The sequence below is a fragment of the Ursus arctos genome, unplaced genomic scaffold (assembly GCF_023065955.2).
Source record: "Ursus arctos isolate Adak ecotype North America unplaced genomic scaffold, UrsArc2.0 scaffold_12, whole genome shotgun sequence".
Taxonomy (NCBI): Eukaryota; Metazoa; Chordata; class Mammalia; order Carnivora; family Ursidae; genus Ursus; species Ursus arctos.
This window is the reverse complement of record NW_026622786.1, coordinates 14,346,887-14,370,910: the sequence shown is the minus strand read 5'-3', so window position 1 is coordinate 14,370,910 and position 24,024 is coordinate 14,346,887. Positions and strand designations below refer to the sequence as shown.

At 44.0% G+C, this 24,024-nt stretch overlaps 1 protein-coding gene across 1 annotated transcript; it reads right to left on the bottom strand.

Moving 5' to 3' along the window:
- Positions 1–14,523: 14,523 nt before the first annotated feature.
- LOC125282901 (pepsin B-like) lies at positions 14,524–22,211 on the bottom strand. Its single transcript, XM_048220559.2, has 9 exons — positions 22,085–22,211; positions 21,388–21,544; positions 20,153–20,270; positions 19,552–19,670; positions 18,676–18,875; positions 16,868–16,990; positions 16,012–16,159; positions 15,060–15,158; positions 14,524–14,834 (listed from the first exon to the last, which is right to left on the bottom strand). The coding sequence occupies exons 1-9, from the start codon at positions 22,138–22,140 to the stop codon at positions 14,682–14,684; spliced, it is 1,173 nt and encodes a 390-aa protein (XP_048076516.2). The 5' UTR covers positions 22,141–22,211; the 3' UTR covers positions 14,524–14,681.
- Between the last annotated feature and the right edge of the window lie 1,813 nt (positions 22,212–24,024).

Sequence of the window (24,024 nt, the reverse complement as noted above, 5' to 3'; positions counted from 1 at the left end):
AATTTCTATACCCCACGTGGGGCTCAAACTCACAACCCCAAGATCAAGAGTCACACACTCCTCTGACTGAGCCAGACAGGCACCCCTCAATGCCATTCTTCTGTTCAAGGCCAGTTACTCCATGAGCAGATTTGGTCAAACGCAAGGCCCTCTGAACATCTTCTGGCCACAGTGTTACCATTAGCACACTCAGAAAACCTGGGTGGATCCCTAAAGTCCCCAACAATCCCATCAGCTTTGCCTTCACAGAATGTGCTGGAAAGTATGGGCTTAAGAGTCTCTGGTGCATCACAGCCTGTGTACAAAACAACAGAACACCGTTAGTAGCAGCCCATGAAAAATTTTGAGGACACATCTACACACGTGAGGTTAGAAAAGTCCTTTCTTCTTCATCAGTTCAAACCAGGCCAGATTGGGGGGGGGGGGACCATATTCACCAATATTAGAACAGAGTTGCAATTACCATGGGATGCTTTTTTCAAAGTGAAGAGAATGCTAGTTTAACTTCTTTCACCAGCTAGACTAGAAAAAAAAATATCTAGTCTTATAAATATTTAGTTTTTCATTTCTTTTCAGAGTTAGACAATAACTATTTCTTGATTAGCAAGGTGAGTTAATCTCAAGTTCAGCACAGCAAGCCAGTAATTTTGTATATAACATATTGTCAGATGGAAAAGTATGTATTTTCTAGAAATCTAGCAAATACATACTTTTCCAAGATTTTGTTCACATCTCAAGCTTTCAAATGAGAAATTATTGAATATTAGAAGCCATCAGTTTTTCTCTGCTAAAAGTGAATTAAAATCCTCAGAGCAGATACCATGCCTTGTGCTGCTGCTTCTTTGCTCATCAATGATTCAACAGTATAGTTGCTTGAATTATATATAGTTCAAGGTGTACAAATGTTTCTCCAATTACCTGGTGTCTGCACCCCCAGCAGAAACTTGAGTTTAGAGGGCAGAGGATACGACCCATTACAGCAGAAGTTTCCCAGGAAGTCATCCAAGTCAAGAGCCCAACCCTGGCACCACCAAACCCATTGCCTTTCAGAGACATCACCTGTGGTGTAAGAGTCTAATCTATCAATCTGGCATTAAGTCTTTTAAAACACCATAAAATTATTGGGAACATGATGCAATATAATCAAAAAGTTTCTAAAAAGAAAACACAAAGAAAAACATAATCATACCACCATAAAACAACTCATTTCGGCATGTTAATCCCAGTCTTTGCGCACCTACCATCATTGTTTACAAGGCTACCGTCCCAGCGCAAAACCCATCTATATCCTGTTTTTTTTTTCATTTTCACTTTGAATCAGAAGTAAACATTTCTCATATTATGCTTAATTTTTATACCTACTTTTAATGATTGAAAATATCTTTTTGTATTATAGATTATAATTTAATACACTATTTTCTCATTGTTTTAATATTTGGCAGTTATAAGCAAGACTCTGAGAAACACCTTTCCATATAAATACTTTGATTATATTGTCATTCCAATAAATACCCAGGTATTGGAATTGGAGGCTAAAGAGAATACGTACATATTTATAAAATTCCATTATATACAGCCACATTGTTTTCCAAAAAAGGAAACCAAGCCCACCCTGTATAAGGGGCTCTTAGAATGACAAGTGTTCTTAGAAACTGAGTGTCTGGGTACCTGAGTGGCTCAGTCGGTTAAGTGTCTGCCTTCAGCCCAGGTCATGGTCCTGAGACCCTGGGATTGAGCCCTACATCAGGCTCCCTGCTCAACAGAGAGTCTGCTTCTCCCTCTCTTTCTGCCCTCCTCCCTGCACATTCTCGATCTCTCTCTCATAAATAAATAAAATCTTAAAAAAAAAAAAAGAAAGAAAGAAACTGAGTGTCTGTAAAGTATGGTGGAAAGAGCATAAACTTTGGAATTATAGAGATCTATAAGCCAAATCGTGGTACACCACTTAGTAAGTATGTGTTCTCAGAAGGTAAAGTAACCTCTCTTACCATCAATTTCCTCATTAGAAAATGGAAGTCGTGATAAGTATCTTATAATAACAGGAATGCCGTTTGTTGAACATATATTCCCCATGCATTCTTCATTTAATTCAGCCTCTAGGCTTATCATAAGAATCAAATGGAGTGTCTTATATTAAACAGCTAGCAAATTGTAGGTAATCAATAAGATGCAGGTACCTCTTTCTTTCTATGTATGAGAAATGAACATTTATCATAGTCCCAAAAGCAAACTCTCCTATGGGGTGCCGGCTACCTCCCATAAGCACGGGGACTTGGCCTGAGGCTGGGATTTCACTGGAAGGTGCACCTACAGGCACCATCGGGTCCCCTTTTGGTCACCAGTGAAGAATTGCTAAGGTGAGTGAGGCTTTGAGTGAGTGAAGTTACCCCCTCCTTACACACCTAAGTGAGTGGTGTATTACCACTGACTGTGGTCAGCTCCCCCTTCTCCTCCTTGAAAGTCTATGCCAGCAACATTATTGGCCCTCTATGACCCTCTAATGGCAGAAGGTTGGGATTTCTGTTACCCTGATCAGCAAGCAGTACAAGGAGTAATGTTCTTCTTGGGCAGCTTTAATTTCATCTCCTCCCTTATGAACAAAAGGGGTATAAACACTCAGAACCTCCCTCCTTCTGCCCCAGACCAGTCTCACCTTTCTTTGTGTTACTTTTGCTTCTCCTTGTCTAAACGTATCAAAGGACAGAGGTGAAAGCCCAGGGCTGAACTTGCAAGAAGAGATAGAAGGGTTGGTCAGGGTTGGTGAAGGAAGAAGACATTTTCCAATTTGATTTTTCTCTCTCACAAGCCCTGGATTTGACTATGAAGAACCAACATTGTGTGATCTTATGTTAAAGGTCTTTTGGGTATCAATGTGTGTGTGTGTGTGTGTGTGTGTGTGTGTGTGTGTGTACATGTCTAAGAAGTTATGAGTCAGTGATTCATCTTCAAGGATTATATACATTTTATATAAATAATGAAGACGAATCACTGACATATGTAAAACAAAGATTTCTGAGCTACCTTTCCCTTTCTCATGTCCTTGTGATTTATATTAACATGGGAAAAGTGGCTCAGAATTTAACCATTCTAGCTGCCTTATTATACAAAGTAGGAAACGGTTAAAAAGTGGAGTTCTTGGCTTAAAATTGCACGGCGATTCTGTAACAAATCTCTGCGTGCAACTGCTATCTCCTGGCCTCTCATCCAGGGCTTTACTTAAAAAGTGAAATTTTCAAGGGCAGAGATAATGTGACATAATCTTAAGGTCCATGGGCTGAAACTTACCCTGTGCCCCGAGCTTTCAGTATAGTCAAACCAACACACTCATTTCCTTTGTAGATGAGGGCCTCGAATCTTCAGTCCACGAGGTGGTGGCTTCAGGAAGAACAGGCAGATCTGATCAGAGGGAGCCAAGTTAACAAAATCATGAAGGTGGGCTAAGACTATGGGATGTCAACAGGAGAGGAAAATCATTCTTAAATGCTCACATGCTAACAATCTTATTGTACAAATCATGCTTCTACAACTAGTTTTTTGTGTTTTTACTTCCTCCACTTGGGCTGTGGGCTCCATGAGAGTAGGAATGGTCTTACTTAACTATTCTTCCAGTGCCCAGCACACTGCCTGACACATCTAAGTGCTCATAAATTATTTAGACATAGTTATTAAGTAGCGTGAGTACTACAGGAACTCACAAAAGAGTCACTATTTCCCCCAAAACTTTTTTCATTCTAAACTTTTTCATTCATTCATTCATTTTCATTTCATTTTTTTCATTCTAAAAATTAAAAGCAGCAATTAGGAAATTTTGTATTTCAACTCGACATTTGAACTCTTATTCTTAAAAGAAGTTTACCTCTCATGTAAGTAATATTGACGTCAGGTCATACTAGCAAGACCCTGTCTTTTGCCAAGATAATTTCTCTCTTTCTCTCTCTCTCTCTCTCTCGGGAATGCCTTTCATCTCTATTTAGGGTGTATGGGAGACATAGGTAATTATAGAACAAGAGTTCTTTTACGATTGGAAGGAACCTAGAGGTTGTCTAATCCAACTGGCCAACTGGCCAGAGTCTCCCCTGCAGCCTTTCTGGAGAGGGGAGTTACTTCACAGCAGGCCCAGAAGCTAGCCCTCCAGGTGTAGGGCCTGATAGACTCTGATTCTGAGGTGGGTGCTCCCACAGACACGTGCAAAGAAGTGGGCACAAGGTCCATCCATACGTGGAGAACCCCATAATGGCTTCTCAGCAGGAACTCCATTGTCTCACCAGTATTTCATGGCCAATTTCTGGGGGAGAATATTCAGCTCAAGGCTCCAAGCCCATTTGCCCACCACCACCACCACCTTCCTCCCTCTGCTTCCCAGTCCTAACCTAAGGTGGCTGCTTTATAGCGTTGAGGTAGACAACCTCTCCATATTCAGCAGAACGCTGATGCTGAGAGCTGTTGCCTTCTGTGACAGTGTCCTAACCTCCACAAGTCTCAGAAATATTTATACGTGATTCACCTACCACGTGTTTTTTTTTTTAACAAAGCATTTTGATTATCTGTTAACTCAGTTCTCAGACAGTTAACTGAATTTCTTCTGGCAAAAGAATGAAATAATGGCTTCACTATTCCCAGAAATCTCCAAAAAGCACTGTGCCCATCCAACAGGCTTTCTTGAGCTCTGGGTAACAATGCTGTGGGACCTCAGAGTCCCCTCTGTTTTTTCATGCAGCAGAGAGCTCAGCAGGCTGATGTGATAGCTATTCCTGGAGTCCAGTGGAGAATACCCTGGAGAGCCAGATTCTCCACTTTTCCATGCCCTAGTATGAGCACGTACCCTCAAAAATTTCCCGGAAGAACAATCCTGGGAATATACAACCTGGATCATATCAACACAGCCAGCTTGCCCTGCCACTGTGTGGGCAGAAATCGATAACAGGCTTGGTTGCATATGAAGAACTTTTCCTACCTCTCCACCTCTGCTCTCGCTAGTGGCATCCCTTCAGTGGAGGTGAGAGTCCCTCCTCTCCCTAGTGGGTCAGCACAGTAGCTAAGCCCCCTTGCATTCACGCAGCTACTGGAGAGCCTCAGGCTACATAGAACACACAGAACGCCTTCTAGGTACTCAGCAGGAGACGTGAGTGGTCAGCAAACAGCAGCTGCCAGTCAAGAGTGTGGAGGAAAAGAGAAAGGGGAACCCCACAAATGCCAAGCAAAGGTGTGCACATTATGCCAACTTTAGTCTGATTGTGGCTCCAAGGGTCCATAGGTTTAAGTCCCTCCTTGGAATAAGACATGTGATTCAGGCCTTAAGGTATTCTGCCTGACTCATGCTCTTATCTTGGTAATTCTGAAACCCACATCAATGGTCCCTTTGCCTGCAGGTATGGCTGCTGAGATCAGCAGACTGGACAGCCTGTAACTTGGGCCTCAGCTTCAAAATCCACTGTGTTTTCTGTTGCAAGAGAGGACAGTATTGGTGATTATGGTTAGTGATAACTGTAGGAAAAAGTGCTAATAAATGGCTAGATTTTAATTTTAAAATATACCAATATTTGGTGGAGGAAAAAATCTTACATGTACTGGAATGTATGAATGTACCAAGTATATGTTTGTGTAAGTGAATGAACGAGTGAGCTAATGCTTGAAAACTAAATTGTCTATTATATTTTCTCCTGCTTCCCCACCGAAGCAGTGTCTTATAGGGAAAGAAATCTCAGAGATCTCTCCTACTTTCTAATTATGATTACTTCTTCTCTCTGGATCGATATAAAATACATACTTCCTTTGAATGTTATGAATATTAAATAAACTCCCAGTACATAGTGTCTAACACAGTGTTTGGCTCATTGTAGATTTTCAACAGTTATTGATTCCTGTATCTTCTTTTTCCTTTTTCTTTATTTTTATTTTTTTATAATAATTTTTTATTATGTTATGTTAGTTACCATATAGTACATCCTTAATTTTTGACGTAGTGTTCATGATTCATTACTTGCATATAACACCCAATGCACCATGCAATACGTGCCCTCCTTAATACCCATCACTGGCCTATCCCAATCCCCCACCCCCTTCCCCTCTGAAACCCTCAGTCTGTTTCCCAGAGTCCATTGTCTTTCATGGTTCATTCCCCCTTCTTTTTACCCCCCCTTCCTTCTTCCCTTCCTTCTCCTACCAATCTCCCTGCTATTTCTTATGTTCCATAAATGAGTGAAACCATATGATAATTGTCTTTCTCTGCTTGACTTATTTCACTTAGCATAATCTCCTCCAGTCTCGTCCATGTTGCTGCAAATGTTGGGTAATCATTCTTTCTGATGGCTGAGTAATATTCCATTGTATATATGGACCACATCTTCTTAATTCAGTCATCTGTTGAAGGGCATCTCGGCTCCTTCCACAATTTAGCTATTGTGGACAATGCTGCTATGAACATTGGGGTGCATATGGCCCTTCTCTTCACTACGTCTGTATCTTTGGGGTAAATACCCAGTAGTGCAATTGCTGGGTCATAGGGTATCTCAATTTTTAACTTTTTAAGGGACCTCCACACTGTTTTCCAAAGTGGCTGCACCAATTTGCATTCCCACCAACAGTGTAAGAGGGACCCCTTTCTCCACATCCTCTCCAACATTTGTTGTTTCTTTTCTTGTCAATTTTTGCCATTCTAACTGGTGTAAGGTGGTATCTCAATGTGGTTTTAAGTTGGTCAAGGGTGGAGAAGCCCTAGAGGTCCCAGACTATATAAATGCACCTACAGGTCTTTGCCTTGATGAGGATGGTAAAGCACTGTTAGTCCTCAGGTGGGCAGCCCAGGAATGGGGGTACCCAAAGTCAAAGTCAATGCCATAAATCCCATGTAGTTGGAGATACTAGATCACTGAGTCATTGAGAATCTCATGGTTGCCCATTCCTGGTGACCTTGAAGAAATCCTTGCTGGCACTCAGATGCCATCACCTTTCCCCTTCCCTCTTTCTTCAAGCTCCAAGAAATATCAGAGGAACCATCAGCAGTCCATGAAGCCCTGTCCTTAAAATTACCTTCATCCTAACATCTACTCTCCATAGTCTAATATCATAAAAATCCTCTCGTAGAGCCCAAAGAGCAACAAAACTGGACTAGTGTTTAGCACTTACAGATGAACAATCCCTTAGTTATTTTCGGGTCTTCTTTCAACCACTCATCAGTCATATTCCATGTCCTCTCCTCAACTCCCAAATCCCTTCAAGAAGGGCATGAAAATGCATCAACAAGGAAAGAAAAATGACTATCTCCTCCACTCACAAAATGTTCATTAATTCTTCTTTCCCTCTTTTTCTTTTCCTATTTTTAGGATCTGGTTTTCCTGCAACTTGATTGCTCAGAGTGCCACTAAACACTCTATACTCTCACACTTCTATGCCTTTGCTCATGCAGGTCCCTTCTCTTAGAATGCCCTTCCAGGAAATGGCAGGATTTACCATTACTTTCTCACCATTTCTTATCACATCGTGCATGCCCTAACATGGCACTTACTCATTGCAGTATTCAGTTGGGTGTGCAAATGTTTGTCTCTCCACTAGATAGGGAACTTCCTGGGACTCTCAGAATCATCTTTTTTTTCTTACAGTGTCTTGAAAGGTGTTTATGATACTCAGTAAATATTTAATATGCTTGAGGTATTGCAATGCTATCTAATATCCTTCTCAAATATCCACCATCCATCTTCTTTGCTTTAGTTAAAATAGGAGAAGACACGATATTCTTAAGAGCTCCACTTCTATAGCTCCTTCATCCTTGTATATCTCAGATTTATATCCTCAGTGCCTGCCATTGTACTTAGCACATAATACATGCTCAAGAAATACTTACTGAAATAAATTGAAGCATTACAAATAAACATTGAGCATATACTATGTGTACGTCATGTGTAGGTCACAGGTTCCTTCCACAGAGCAACCCTTCATATCAGTTCTTTACCTCTAGCTCTCTGCCTTTCCTCAACCTATGATCCTAAGAATAAAAACTGTGGACTCCATTCAGCCCCTATTTTAAGATAAATAAATTTCTCATTTCCCAATTCTAGCTCTTTCCCTGTCTTGGAAAATCTCCTGCAGATGCACCTCTGGGATCTTTCAGGCCACCTTCAATCACCTTTTTCTTCACCTTCAAACTGGCTTCAGCCTCGTCTTCCCAAGATTAGCCCCTGGGTTAACTCTCCATAGAAAGAAGAGTTTTTCATTTCTGGATGGAGAAGTTTCACATGCTAATCACCAGAAGCATAACCAGGTTTTCATTCCTAATGAGGAAGCATGAAGAAATGACAAAGTGAAGTCCATTTTACCAGGCATGAGGAAACTGCCACCAGAGTCAAAGTGGCCTTTTCTAAGACTCATGGTTTTGGAACGAAAAGAACAGAACCATGTCCCCAGGAACTCTTCTCTTGGGATCCTCTTCCTGCCTCTCCAAGGATCAACCTTATGCCAACCATTCAGATTAGAGAAACTGGTCAACAAGCCACCCCCTGTCTTTTCTGGGTAGAGGGACAGAGGCCAGACTGAGTGGAAGAGAGCCTTCCTCTTATACAACGACATGTGTATGGGATCTTGTAGAGAACTTTGCTCTGTGACTGGAGACACTCTCATGGAGGGAATGGTGAACATTTACCCCAAAACACCCATGGGACTCTGGATGTTGTTGCTTTCCTCACCCGCCCCCAAAATTGTCAATTGCACCACCTATTTGGAAACAGAAACAGGGGATCTTCCAACTAGGGTTGACTTCTCCTATTCTGATCTCAGGAGGAAGGTAATTTTTCTAGAAAGTTCCCTAACTGAGGTGAATTTCAGTTTCCAAAGCTGCTTTCCTTTTAAGTCCCTCTGGTAATTTGGGACTTTCTCTTGCTCACTGCCCTTGGATAAAGAGCCTCAGAAGGACACAGACCAGAGCATGCCAGGGGCTTCCAGTTTAGAAGAGTAGGGAAAGAGAAATAGAGGATTAGAGCAACAAAGCCAAATTTTCTAGCAGATAAATTTACTGCTGAAGAGAAGGAACTCATTTTTATTTTTGTCAAGGTGGCTTGACATTTTCTTTCCTCTCCTCCAGAGTCCTTTCCATATTGTGTACTTTAGCCCTGAGTGGGGAGATGGACCCCAATACTACCTTTGGACTTCAAGTCCACCCGGAGTGTCTGTCCTGTGACTCTCCCAGATATTACAGAACAAAGTCTGACCACTGTTTGAGGTCCTAGAACCAGGATACAGGAATCACCATTCCACTACAGGGCATGATCTTGTGATTGACCAAGGAGTGAGGGCATAGATAAGGTCTGTACACAGGCACAGTTTCACGTTCACCAGCATGTATTTGGCAGGATCTGGGTGGTGCTGGGGTCAACTGATAAAGTAATACACAAGCTTCATGGCTACACCTGGATGGGAAGACCAGGGGCTAGAAGTCGGAAGTCTTGAAACCTGATATCTCCCTGTCCTGGGTCTCTTGCATGCACTCCTGGGGCAGGAGGCCCAGAAACATGGTGAGGATGCCAGTTCTCCCTCTGGATTTAGGGTTGAGGTTGTGAGGAAGGCATAAGGTGAGCCAGCTTGGTGACGTAAGGCTAAAACCCAAGCCTCCTTATCAAGGACCTGGGAATGGAATGAGAGCAAATAGAGGATAAATATGGCCACCAGAGTCCCTGAAGATTGCTAATTTCTGAAGAGTTAATGATGGAGCCTCTCTAAACTAGCCCATTCTACTGCTACCTTAATCCTACATCCTGACAAGGGTTGTCCTGATACTCAGCAGTCCTTATTCCCATCTCCTATTCAAAGGAATGAGGATGTGGGGCCTGGGGGGGATGAGGTAGAAGAAGCTCTCCCTTTCTCTATCTCTCTCTCATTTTCTTTCTCTTTCTTTCTTTCTTCTTTAATTTTTGGTAATAATTTCATATGTGCTATAGGATATGGAAACTCCAAGTCCTCAGATTTTCAAATATCGAAGTCAGCTGATGGTGGAAACACCTTTATCAGAAAGAAAGGCACTCATGACACATTCCAGCTGCAGGTGCAGCAACACAGCCAGATCTGTAAAAACACTAGCAACGATCCCATGACTTTGCTGGGGGCTTCCCAGGGAAGCTACAAGACTGTGGATCTGCAGGGTAATTATCATGAACAATCAACTCACAGTGATCCCTGCAAAAGATTTTCCTCTCCACAGCTTGCACCTAAACCACCCCTGGTGAGGAGGGGATCCTGGTGCTGGATTCTCCCCCACTGAGTAAGTGGTAGACTGGAAAGAGCATGGGCTTGGAGCAGATATTGTTACACCTGAAGCCTGGCTCTTCCACTTCCAGCTGCAGGGCGCTAGAGACCTTGTCACACGTCTTCTAACTCCATTGCTTACTGACAAAAATGGAGGAAGTAAAACCTACTTCAAAATTTTGTTGCAAGGATGTGGTGAGGTAACTGAAGGGACATACACTCAGAACTGAATAAATATCTCTTCATTAAACCATTGGCCCATCCACCTGGAGTAGGGATCAAGGCTCTAAATGACGGAATACTTACCTTTGTCAGTTACCCTAACCCAAGCTTCAGACCATCTACTCTTGTCTTAATTCCACTGCACGCTCAGTGAGGGCAACAGCCATCACTTGCTGAGAGCCCAGAATGCTTCAGAGCCTGTATGGCAGCTGCTCACACCTGTGTTCAGCATCCTCAGACCGCTTGTGAACCACAGCCTTCCAAGCCTGTTCCGGATGGTGTGGTGGCAGGTGGTGGATCTGAGCACAGAGAGCAGCATTTGTGCTTCCTCTGGAGCAGCTGGCACTGGGCAAGACACAGGTGATGAGAAAGGGGAGAGAGAAAGGAATGAGGAGTTTGTGGAAATGTTTCTATTAGTTAAAATATTGCAGAGAGAAGTAGTGGAACTCTGAGGGGGAGCTACAGAAGCAATGCCCTGGCTGTAGATGAATTCCAGGAATGCCCGACTTGCGGGAACACACCTTCTGGGCCAGTGAAATGCTGTACTTTGTTTCTTTAGCACTTTCTAGCAACTCACAGACAACCTCGCTTTTACATTCTGGACCCTGAGCACGTGGAAAAGGGAGAGAAAACAACAGCCTGAAAAAGTAGAGGCCTGGTGGGGCGGTACATGCCAGGACAAGAGAGAAATGGCATGGAAAAATCCAAATTGAGCCTTGGCCTGTTGAAGCTGGGGGCTGAATCCCTGCTCCCTGCTCCTTGCTGGAAAGAGAAAAGGTTTGGGGTCTGGGGTCTGTGTGACTTACCAGCTCAAAGCAGCACCGCCCCATCTTGGCTGCAGTCAGCACAAAGGCCTGGGGCCCTGGGCTCTCTACATAAGGTCTGAGCCTAGAGGGGCCTCATTCTCTCTGTGAAAGTGGAACAGCTGCAGAAGGCAGAGTACCAGAAATCCAGCCTGAAGTCTGCTTCCAGGTCTACATTTGTCCATTCCTGAGCCCCACCCCGACCAATTGCCCAGCCTGTTTTCTTGTCAGAGCCCCCACCAGCTGTGGCCAGGTTCAGAGAACTCTTTACACATCAAACCTCAACCAGAGGTCTGGGGAACAGCAGAGGAGCCCTGCCGGCAGAGCCCTCTTCCTCAAATATCTGATCATATGTCTCTCCTCCATTAAAACCCATGTGGGTCCCCTTGACAGGAGACTCAAGTCCAGACGTTTAGCAAGGCCCTGCCCATCTGACCACAACCCACCTTGGCTGCCTCGTTTCCTGCTATCCTCTCCAGGGACCTTGCGTCCAGCCAGTTGGGATTTCCTGCTGTTCTACCATTACACAAACTCCCTCCAGCCTCTGTGCTGTCCATAGGCCAGTTTCTGCATGAGATCCCTTTTCTAACATTTTCTACCCAGTGAGTTCCTACACATACTTCAAGGCAAAATCTAACATGGTTTCCTTTGTGATACCTTCCTCTGTCCTGCCACTCTCAGGCACCATTCCCTGTACCTGTCTTATGTCACTTGTATTATCATGAATTTGGTTGTATAGCAGGCATTGCTAAGCACTTGTTATCACAGGACATGTCAGATCTGGGGACTTCAAGAGAAAAATGAACAGTCTCTTTTCTCTTGATCATAACTGAGTTGGCGAGACAGATGTGCAGTGGGTACAATACAGTGCAATAGGTACTGAACTGTCAGAGGTACACAGTGCTGTGGGGGGAGGGAAGGAGGAGTAGAAACCTCTCATAGGGGGTGGGAGTGTAGGCAGAGGACACGCAAGAAGATGTCAAGGATCAGGGAAGATTTTACTTACACAAAGAGATTTCAACAAATACTTTATGAATAAATTAATGATACTTCATCAGTGATGATGCCATTGCAGTAAATGGAAAGAAAACTCTAGAACATGTTTTCCAAGTATAACCTAAATATAGACTGAGGTCCATGTGCTCCTTTTCTGCTTTAATTCACATTTAGAAAGCATGTTACAGCTGCCAAAAACAAAGAGGAATTCCAATCTTTATATCTCTTACAGAACATTAAAAAGTCTCTAATTTGTAAGCATAGGCAACAGTTCTCAGAATCTTCATCCTACGTTCCCTCCAAGATGTTGATGTGCAGCATCTCCCCTAGGAAGCTCCAGATTCCAAATCTCTATGTTCACCTCTCCCAGCCATAGTTTCTATCCCTTCTCTCTTCCCTGTTACCCTCCAGCTTTTTTAAAATCTCATTTACTCCTTGTTCTTTTTACCTTTTTCTGCCCACTAGCCTATCTCCTCCTTTCTCTCTCTTTCTTTCTGTCCCCAGCCCCTCAGTCTCTATCACATAAGATACAAGAATCAGCCAGGCAAGATCTTTATTAGTGTGGTGGGGACAGAGTGGCATACTGGAAGGTAGGGAACACTCCCATATTAATAAATCTTGTCCCTGTCTTACAAGGATAGACAAGGGGAACAGACCCTAAGCTGTGGCCAATGGCTTCTGTTGGGTTCTGTTTTCTAGAATCCAGGAGCAGACAGAATTGCTAGCTCTGGCTTTACAAATACCCTATGTTGTCCCAGTGGCTGAGGTTAGTCCCTGCTGATGAATTTCAGGTTACTTATGAAAACCTGGATTTGCTGTATATCAGTGCTGAGAACTTTCTAGCAATTATATCTCCATCTCAAGACCTTTGCTCTGTATAGTTGAGGCCAACCACCAGAGCATGAATAGAGGTGATACTGAGGTAGGAACAGTGGCTGACCAGGCAGGGATGAGGATGCAGGTAAATTGGGGCTGAACTGAGCTCCCTTCCCTTTGACAAAAAAAGGTAGTATCTCCCATAAGAGAAACACAACAGAAAGAAGACGGAATGGCCAGAGTGCAGACATTACCCAATTCCAAAAGATCAACTCCATTGTGTGTTGGTGGAAGGGAATGATGCGATGATGTAGAAAAATGTACACCTCCATCCACCACCACCACCAAGGCGCATCTGGATTTAGAATTCTTTGCATCTTTCTTTCCAGGTACGTCCTTCTAATTACATTCCTTGAAAGAATTTTGAGTACCAGAGCAATATCGGTTTTTACCTCCCTACAGGTGGCATTACTGCATTAGAAGCACCCACTGCAGATGATTGTTCATAACCTACTGTGGAATGCAAGCTCAGCTACTGGTCTTACTTCAGACAGAAAACATACTCAAGGGCAATATTCTGTACTTGATAGAAAATTCCTAGTGAGCCAACACCATGTCTCATTTGTAATTGCATGCCTCCATGGCTTGCACCCAGCAGACTTTATCATACAGTAACACAATAAAAAATATATAATACCTTGATCTGGAACTGATTTAATACTAACTGTATGATTACCTGTCCACACCCCACTTTCTTCCACTGTAAAATGAGATTGGGTTTCAAAACCCAAAAGCTTTCAGGCCCAGGCAGATGAACTGAATATGTGAGCAGCCTGAGAGCACCCGTAGTGAGTAGGGAGGAAAGGGGTCTGAGAAAATACCAGAAAAAATTCATTAAAACTGCACTGCTCTTCTCAAGAAGAACCACCATTTTCTAATCTGAGTTGGCCTCAGAGCACCAGTTTGAAATGTTCTCTAAGGTTGTTGTTTTTTTTTTTTTTCTTCTCTAACATGCAAGAATGGAGAGGAGAATGTATTGAAAGGGAGAGTGCTGGGACGGCTGGTCACGTCCACCAGAGTACTTCATGTACGTACTGTGTCCTTAACATCTGTGCTGTGGGTGTTCTGCTCTGTGTTCTCACTCATTGGTCAATTTACAGATCTCCCAAAAAACTGTTGCTAACTTTCAATTTAGAATAAACCACTACAGGGGCGCCTGGGTAGCGCAGTCGTTAAAGCGTCTGCCTTCGGCTCAGGGCGTGATCCCGGCGTGCGGGGATCGAGTCCCACATCGGGCTCCTCCGCTGTGAGCCTGCTTCTTCCTCTCCCACTCCCCCTGCTGTGTTCCCTCTCTCACTGGCTGTCTCTCTGTCACATAAATAAATAAAATCTTTAAAAAAAAAAAAAAGAATAAACCACTACAAGCAGAACACAAAGAAGACATCTAGAAGGAACAGCATGACATTTGGAGATTCTTGATTTATTAGTTGCAGGAAGTAAGATTCTAGCACACAGAGGAATCAGACTAGTCTAAAATGCTGCTGTCAGCCCAGAGAACCAATAGGTTCTCCCAGAGTCCTGCTGGGAGGGTGGAGACAGCTGTCTCGTGCTAGTCTACTCAGAGAGGGCAAAACCCATCCTGTTGTTCCCAATGTCGTAGATGGTGTAATATTCCTTGAGGAAGACATCTCCCAGAATCCACAGGGGCTGCCCAGTGGGGGAGGGCAGGTAAGTGGCCTCAATCCCGAGAGTGCAGTAGCCATCGTTCTGCAGACAAAGAACATCAGGGTATAACCAGGTGCATGGAGATGCTTTTCCCCATAGGAACTTCCTACTCTATATTCCTTGATACCTATGGGGTTTCTGGCTTCTTGTTCACCCTCAACTCTGCCACTGGTGACTCCCCATAGGTGCTCAGATGTGAGCTGGGACACAGAACAGCTTTTGGACCGATCCAATCCCATTTCCCTGGAGTCTGAAGTGCATACTCACATTGAGGACATAGGCAGAGGGAGGCAGAGGTAATGCGGTCCCGCTGATGACGAAGGTGATGGTGGGCATGCTCTGTATGGAGTTGCAGTTGACCACATACTGAGAGAGAGGAGAAGCATAGCTGTAGAGTGCCAGGAGACTGGGGGCCCAGACAATGGGGCCGAGTTCCCCATTCCCTGTGAAGCTCTCTTCCTGACCTTCTAGCAAAAGTTGGTTGAGAGCATGGAAGGCAAAGCCTGGTTCCCAGGAGCAACACTGACCAGATGCTTTTGCTTTCTTGGGCCTCTTTGGACACATCTCACCTCTGAGATATTGGTTGTACTGATATGGCCATAAGGAGTTAAGCTCATTCCAGAACACAGATTTCTACCGCCAGAAAGTACCACTTACAAAAAAGACACACACCCTGTAGACGCGTGTTCTCACACACTACATATCCACACTTGTGTGCACCTATCTATGTACTCATCACACACACACACACACACACACACACACACACACATCCTGAGGAACCAAGATTTAGTCTGACTAAACTAGACTCTTGCATGCAGAAGGAGCAAACTACGGAAGTGGGTATAAGGGGAACAGGGGTGGGCACAGGAGGCTGCTCAGAGTAAAAGCCAAAGGAGTATTCCTAGGTAAGAAAGAAACCCAAGTGGAATGGAGGAATGCAATATGCCTGGCTCTGTTGCTCTGTTGACAGTCAAATGACAGTAACCAAGGTGAGATGTGTTCCAGAGGCCTGCAATGGAACAGCCACCCCTCCTGACAACCATTCAGCCCATACTCACGGTTGGTTAGTATTTCCCCCTTCCCTCTTTGCCTGAAAGACCATGCTATGTCTCCACCTGATCTGACCCTCCAGGGGCTTAGGGCCCCATCCAAACCCCTCCTCCTGTCCTGAGACTGTGTGGATGTACAGAGAAACCCTTGGCTTCTGGTTACTCACATCACCATTCTGAGCTTCCTGGGCTCCGGTTGTCTGCAGGAAGGAGCCAATGAACTGCTGAGGAACAGCTAGCATGTAGGTTCCTGTATCCACAATGGCCTGGCAGCCCTGGGAGCACAAGCCAGTGGCCTGGTTACCGACAAGAAACCTGAGGGGAACACCAGTAGAAGAGAATCAGGTGCCTCTGCCACAAACATGTGCCACATCTGCTGATAGGTAGTACCCAGCCGTTGTACGGTTTTGAGTAAAGACCAAAGAAGTGTATGTTTAATTGGAGGTAATGGAGATTTCCTGAAGGCTTGGAGATTAGAAGTAACTGATTCATGGTCCTGAGCTCTGGGAACAGATATGCTTGGGCTCAAATTTTGAAACTTGCAAAATATCTGACTTTGGATAAGTTATTGAACCTCTGAGCCTTGATGTCTTTATCTATGCAATGAAATATAATAGTGACCACCTCATAGTGTTGTAGTGGAATATACACACAATAATATATATAAAATATTTAGCATAGTATCTGGCACATAGAAAACATCAATGACAGTTATTACTTTTCCTGATGAAAGACTTGGTAAGGATTGTGCTACTTGGGATAATGAAACTTTCAGGAACAAAGACATGGATTCACAGTAGCCTAGGAAGGACCAACCTGCTGACATGACAAGGTTCAGTGACCAAGTCAACAAGTTCAGTCTAGGTCTAGATTCCAGAGTCTACTGAGCTTCAGTAACAATCAGCCTGAGGGTTTGCTGATTCTTTCAGAAGTTTGTGCCAATGCAAGAACAGGAAATATTGTCACACTGGAGGAACATCCTAGGGGTGTCCATAATCCATAGGAACTTTCTTCTGTACTTACTCATCGATGGCAATCTGCCAGTACATTTCCCGAGTGACTGGAGCCCAGATGATCTCACCAGAATAAAATTGGGAGTCCACACCTCCCAGGATGAGCTCCCCACCATACTCATAGGTTGGTTGGCTGGGGAGAAAGGGAGAAGAGCATGAGTTCCCACAATACACTTGCTCAGGCAACCCCTTCCTCCCCTCTCAGCATCCCTCTCTCTTTGAGACACAGAGGAACCAGGGATGAGGGGTCTTGTCCTCTGACCTGCTCTTCAGACTCCACCAGGCTCAAGGCACAAGGGAGAGGAGCCTCTTCAGAGGAACACCCAGAGTTTCAGAGGAATGGAAATATAAACTATGCCCATAAAAAGGGAGATGGAATTGGAAACCAGGCCTCTGAAAAGAAACTATAAAACCATCCCAGGGAAGCCCTGCTGGGGACAAAGTGAGAAGAAGAAGAAACGCCTCAGGGAGTACCTAGAATGGGGGGCCTGACAGAGAGATCTCCTGTGTGCAGTGAAGGGGATGTTCCTGTCATGTTCAAGTTGGTAACTAGACAGTGCTAAGGGGATTCAGGCCTCTTCTGTTTCCTCCCCCGGGCCTTCCACTCACTGAAGAAAGACATTTGGACTCAGGTACCCTGAGGATCACGTGATTAGGAAAAAGAATCAGTAAGTAAAGTGCCATGAAAGCTCAAAGCCACTAGAGTAAGAAAAGTACTGGGTCTGTGACCAAGATATTTGTGTTTGTGTCGTGGCTTCACATCTACTGGACCTTGCTCAATACTGACCACCTGTTTGAGCCTGCATTTCATCAGTGGACAAATGGCGCTAATAACAAGGTTTTGAGATGTCATGTGACGTAATAACTACAAGAACTCTTTGTAGAGCCAAATATGTTATTACAGACATCATGTATTATAATTCTCTTTATTGTAAATTTGACTTTACTGTACTAGTAAGTAATCATGTGGCTTGTTCTAAAGCTCTACAGCTATGCAAATCGAATGCAACAATCTCTACATTGACTCGTTAAATCTTGAGGGACTGTAGTTCATTTTTATTTTTTATTTTTCTCAAGCTTTTTTAATATTTATTTTTACATAAATTGGGTTGTACTGTATACATTTATTTGCCACTTGCTTTTCATACATCATATATATGCAACATCTGCTGGAATCGCTCCTACAAAACCTGAGATGTGTAGTGCTGGATTTGGAGTCTGTTCTTTTTTTTTCTTTTTTAATAATAATATTTTTTTATTATATTATGTTAGTCACCATACAGTACATCCCTGGTGTTTGACGTAAAGTTCCATGATTCATTAGTTGCGTATAACACCCAGTGCACCGTGCAATACGTGTAGCTCATTTTTAAAGAAAGAATCATCTTATGGCTTTGGCCTAAATTAAAACTTCTTCTAGTGCAGGGGCACCTGGGTGGCTCAGTTGGTTGGGTGTCTGTCTTTGGCTCAGGTCATGATCCCGGGGTCCTGGGATCCAGCCCTGCGTCAGGCTTCCCTGCTAAGCGTGGAGTCTGCTTCTCCCTCTCCCTCTGCCCCTCCTCCCTGCTCACCCTCTGCCTGTCTCTCACTCTCTCTCTCAAATAAATAAATAAAATCTTTTAAAAAATTCCTCTAGGGCATTAAAATAAAATTCCCCCAAAAATGTAGTTATGAATTTTCAGAAATGCATGAAATGCATATAGCAGGTTATACTCGTTGTGTCAGGATATGTTAAAACCTTGGCCTTGTCTGATATTGACTTGCTGGAAGCCCCCACAGCCTCATTTGCTGAGACCCACCCACGGCAAGGGTGCTCACCGAGAAAAGTAGAAGCTGAAGATGGGCTGGGTGAGCTGGTCTTGCTGCACCATGCTCTCCGTGACTGTTGGAGCATTCCCCACTGCCAGGTTGGGGTAGGCCATTCCCAGGATACCATCAAAGTTTGCATAGTAGAAGGGGTTGTTGGGTTCAATCTCACTCAGACCAAACTCCTGGTTATTGATGACGATGTTCTGAACCTGGGACAAGCAGAAAGAAAAGATTAACAATTTAGGTGGACAAAGACTTCCCAGAATTAGGTGCCCAGGGAATAGAATGTACACTTTTCTGGGAGAGGAAGTTGGCTTCTTTCATGCTTAGCTCAATCATAGGGTGGAGCATGGAAGATGAAGGGACAACAGCATCACCCAACCATGTATGTCTTGGAAAGAAGAGTGTGGGTGTTGGGGAAGCAGAGGCTGTTGTGTTCTGGAGTTAGAGTTTCCACTTCCATAGACAGTGAAAGGACAGTGGCTGGTTTTATATTGAACAATCCATATGCACAAATGACATAGGAACTATGGGTGCTTGACGTAAAGAAAAGAAAATAGTGAAAAGAAGGTCTTCAAATATCTAGAATGAAGTTGTGTGCAGGAGGAAGCAGATGTGCTCCACGTGGCTGCAGAGGACAGATTAAGGTCAGGGAACAAAGTCATGGGGAGGCACAATGTAAAAAGCTCCCTGCAGTCAGGACTGCTGTGGGAGCAATTCCTGTCTTGGGAGAAAGGTTTAATTAGATGGACTTTGGTGTCCTTTCCAACCAACAGCTTCTGGGAATTTGTACCTATTTAGTAATCATGGGACTCTCTGACAGCTTTAGGCTTAGAAAAGGGGAGCCAAAGAGCAGACCCACAGAAGGATGAGAACAGCACTTACAGTCACAGTGTCATATCCCAGGAGCACAGTCAGGCTGCCACTTCCATAATACAGTGTATAGGTTTGCCCATTGTTTACGTAGGTGGAGGAACTACTGGGGTTGAACGTGTTGTGATTGGCTGTGCAAGGATAGAATGGAATGTTAATGTCAACACATTTTCCAAAATACTTGGAGGACACTTACTCTTGATGGCCAGAGACCATCAGACCAAGCCCAGGATTGGGCCTCAGCCTCAGATCCTTTCTGCTAAAGACAATCTATAGCCCAGAAACAGATGTTGCCCCTTCCTTCCATTTCCTGAGGGATGGCTCAACTCAAAGTGCCAGGAATTGGGGCCCATAGGAGAGAGCTGAGGAAAGGGAACAATGTAGAAAAGAATGGACGCCTTGGCCTATTTCTGTTGTCTCTCTCCAGAACTGTAGCACTTGTGAAATATGGACCAAGGGCAAGATTTCCAGATGGTCTGAATTTAAGGAGAATGAGATCATGGGTATGCACCAAAAACTCTGGATTTGGATGCTGAGATTGTGCTCAATCCTGACTCTGCCCGGCCCTCTGCTCCTATCCATGGGGGGTGGGTAGTGATGGTGGTATACTCACTGCAGGCCTGGCTCTGGCAGTAGGTGGAGGGCACCCACAGGTTGGAGGAGCCTGTGTCAAAGAGGACCAGGAAATTTTGTGGTGGTGTCCCAATGCTGATCTCTCCAAAGTAGTAGGACTGCAAAGAAAATTTGGCACTCTCATTAAGCAGGCAAGCCTTGTCCTAAGGATGGGGAAGAAGTTGACTCACTAGAAACTACATTCTGACCAAATTATATTCTTCTCTTTCCAGAAGTTCTCCTTCACATCTGGAGCCAGATCCCCTCAATATTCCCCATTTTTGTCCCTAATTGCAAGACTTTGACCAGGTGAGAATCTCTTCTTCCAAAGCATTTTCTATTTTGTATCAGGCGATACCTCCATGGATTTACCATTCTATGCCAGAACATGCAAAGTTGGAGAAGCAATCACTTTTTCTCCATTCCCAGTGTCCATCCCCTCTCCCCACATCACACACACACACACACACACACACACACACACACACACACACACAATCTTTCTTTCTCTTCCAATGTTAGATATTTCCCCACCATTCCCCTCCCTCTGGTCACACAAGAGCTAAGGTGCCAGGAAATCTAGAGTGAGAGGTAGCATGGAAAGGAAGAAAAGAACTTCACTGAACACAGTTTCAGTTCTAAGTGAATTTGGGCCAGTTCTCTCACTTAGCTGCCTCTTCTTCCACCATCTATAGAAAGTAGAAGTCAAAATAGGAGATTCCTAGGGTGGCTTCTAGATCTGACACTCATGTCACATCTCAGTAAGGACAGTCCATAGGACACCAGTGTGTTGAGATGCCCTGAGCAGACACTGCAGCCTCAAGAACACTCAAATGCTTGCTCTGAGTACCAGTGTATGTTTCCAAGCAGGGAGCTGTATGACATCTCGAGCCGCTGGAGATTTTGCCTGGCAGCTTTGCATGTGCTGTCCTTCTTTCCCCTGTAGCCCATCACTGGGACTTTCTTTGGCTCTCTCAATTGACTTGAATATGGCCACTGTGAATCTCTTAACCGTATAAATGGAGCTTTAGAGAGTGAGCCAGTAATGAGAGGAAAGAAGGAAGGAAAGGGAATACTATGGTGTTAAGTGGTACCAACTCATAATTTATCCAGATACTTTTCATAGGAAGGCGAGACTTAGGTTTAGTAAAAAGTCAGAGCTGATGAGAGGTCTACGTAAGTATCCAAGAATGGTTATTACACAAGAGCTGTGGACACCACCTCCCCTTCACTTACATTCAGGTAATTGGTGAAGGGCTCATAAGCAACAGCATCATTATTGTAAAGATACTTGGCGGCTGGATCAACCTTAGGGTAGTTCTTCAGGAATGTCTCTAGCACACCCCGCTCTTCCATCACCTGGCGGATGGACTTTCCTTTCTTCAGAATGATTCTGCAGAGAATAGGGCAAATAAAAGGCGTGAGCTTCACTTTCCCCATTAAAGCAATCCCTTCAACGATCTGATCTGGAGTTTTTTAAATCTCCTTAGTACTCTACTCAAGAAGAACCTCTTATAAGAAATCCTCCTGGACTTTAGCAAGTTCTGACCACTGCAGTCACTCCAGCATTTCCAGCCTGAAAATCCACTACAACATATATTTGGGGTTTCCTGCATACATATATTGTTTCCACAAAATAAATATCTATTCTTTCCAGTCCCTCCTCTAAGTATTATAGATATTGTACATCCTTCCTTCTTGGCTAACAAAACACCAACCCACCTTTTTACACACACATACACACACACATATGGATGCACACCATCCATCCAGCCATTTTAAGTCTTGGTTCCCTGGGTTGTCAGTTAATGGTACCAAGACAGGATCTGCCTGCCTTTCCACAAGATCTGCGGGGGAAGGCCGTTGCTCTACCCTAGCTTGTGATGTTCCCTTAGGGCTGAAATTCACAGTGAGGTTTAATCCCCATACATACCTTTCCACACCCTCTGAGAGGTGTAGACAAATCAAGACCAAGACCAGGATCTTCATGGTGCTGATTTTAGTGGCCCCTAGACACACCAGGACACAGTGGTACACCCAAGGGTTGGGACACACAGAGAGAGATTGGGTCTCTCTTTTATATCCTGATCTCCTTGCACTTTTCACCTGTAGGCACATGGGTTTCTTAGCCTTGTACCAACCTGTGCCCCTACACATCCATGGATTCTGTTTGTTTTTTCTCCTGGCAAGAATCATAGCCTTTAATATCCACTCTGTAGTCAATTTAAAAAGTGATTAATGGCTTTGCTGATGGAATCGAAAGATTAGGATGTGATAACAAATGTGAAACGCACTGGAGACAAAGGCTCCTGGTGCCCACATCTCCTGCGAAATGGGTGCTGGCAACTTCTGCCAGAACAATGGAACAATTTGTTCTTTGACTCCAAAGTCCATGTGCTGTTTGGAGATTTACAGTAGACTCTCCACTTCTTCTCCTTTTCCTTCCTGTTCCTCTCATCAGACCCATCCATAGTCTTCTGATGCGATTCTCATGGTCCATGACGCTCTGATCTTTATTTTCAATTTCTTAGTTTACAATTAGCCAACATTTATGGAATGTCCACTCTGTGCTTGCTTCTGCACTAAGCTCGGGGAGTACAAAGAAAATTCAGAAATGGTCCTTGTATGCAAAGTCAGCATCCTGCCTAATGACTGACACATAATCTAATTATAAGGCAATGTGATCACTGTAGCATCCAAATGTGCGTTGAATGAACTAGAGTGATTAAGAACAGTATTGGGGCACCTGGGTGGCTCAGTTGGTTAAGCATCTGCCTTTGGCTCAGGTCATGAGCCCAGGGTCCTGGGATGGAGCCCCGAGTCGGGCTCCCTGCTCAGTGGGGAGTCTGCTTCTCCCTCTCCCCCTGCCCCACCCCCCCAATCATGTGCTCTCTCCCTTGCCCTGCTCTCTCTCTCTCAAATAAATAAAATCTTAAAAAAAAAAAAGAACAGTATTAAGAAAGCAAGCAGAAACAAGAAGTGATAGCTCCTGGGGGGATGGAAAAGCCTTCAGAGAAGAGGTCATTTGAGTTAGGATCTTCCTGGTTGGTAGATGAGAAAGTAAGGAAAGTGGAAAAGCCACTGGAGGCAGAAGCAAAGCCTGAACAATGGCTCCTGAGAGTGCAGTTGGTGTCACGAAGTCAGAGAACACTGTGACCAGTGTGGCCACAAGAGCACTTTTCTACATGGCTCCTCACAAGTCAAGACCCATCCAAAGAACCCGTACTGGGTCTCTACCGTCCTCATCATGACAATTAGCTCTGGAAAATTATTTTCTTTTCAGGATTCCATTGCAGTAGAAAAGACTGTAATGCTAAAATAAGAATACTCTTGATTCTACGAAACTATACTAAAGCAGCATGTATTCAATATCCACAGTGTTTTAACTTCTATTCCATCAAAGTATTTATTACTGAACCTTATCCTGGTGGAGCACATGCTGGAGCATCTGGATCAATATCCTGGAGCCCAGTACCAGGTGTCTACACGGGCGGGGCTGGATGGTGAGGTGGACCTCATATGCCATGCTAAGTAACATGGACTTCATTCCTTAAGCAGTAAGGAGCCATTAATTTGCTTTAATCAAGGGAATGACACCCGTAATGCCTTCTATGTTAGTAGTTTCTAGATTGTAGCCTTCTAGAAGCATGTGGTGAAAGAGGCCAGTTTACAAAATGATTCCCTAGGTAAAGTTGCAGCAGGCATGAGAGAAGTTACTGGAACGTTGTCATGAATCTACCTTGAAGCCTTTGAGCTAGGCACAAACCCAAAGAGTTTCCAGTGTCATATGCACGATTTAATGTTTCTTTATAGAAAGAAATTATTAGAGGGAAACTGGAAGGTCTACAGAAGATAAGCTTATAACTACAACTC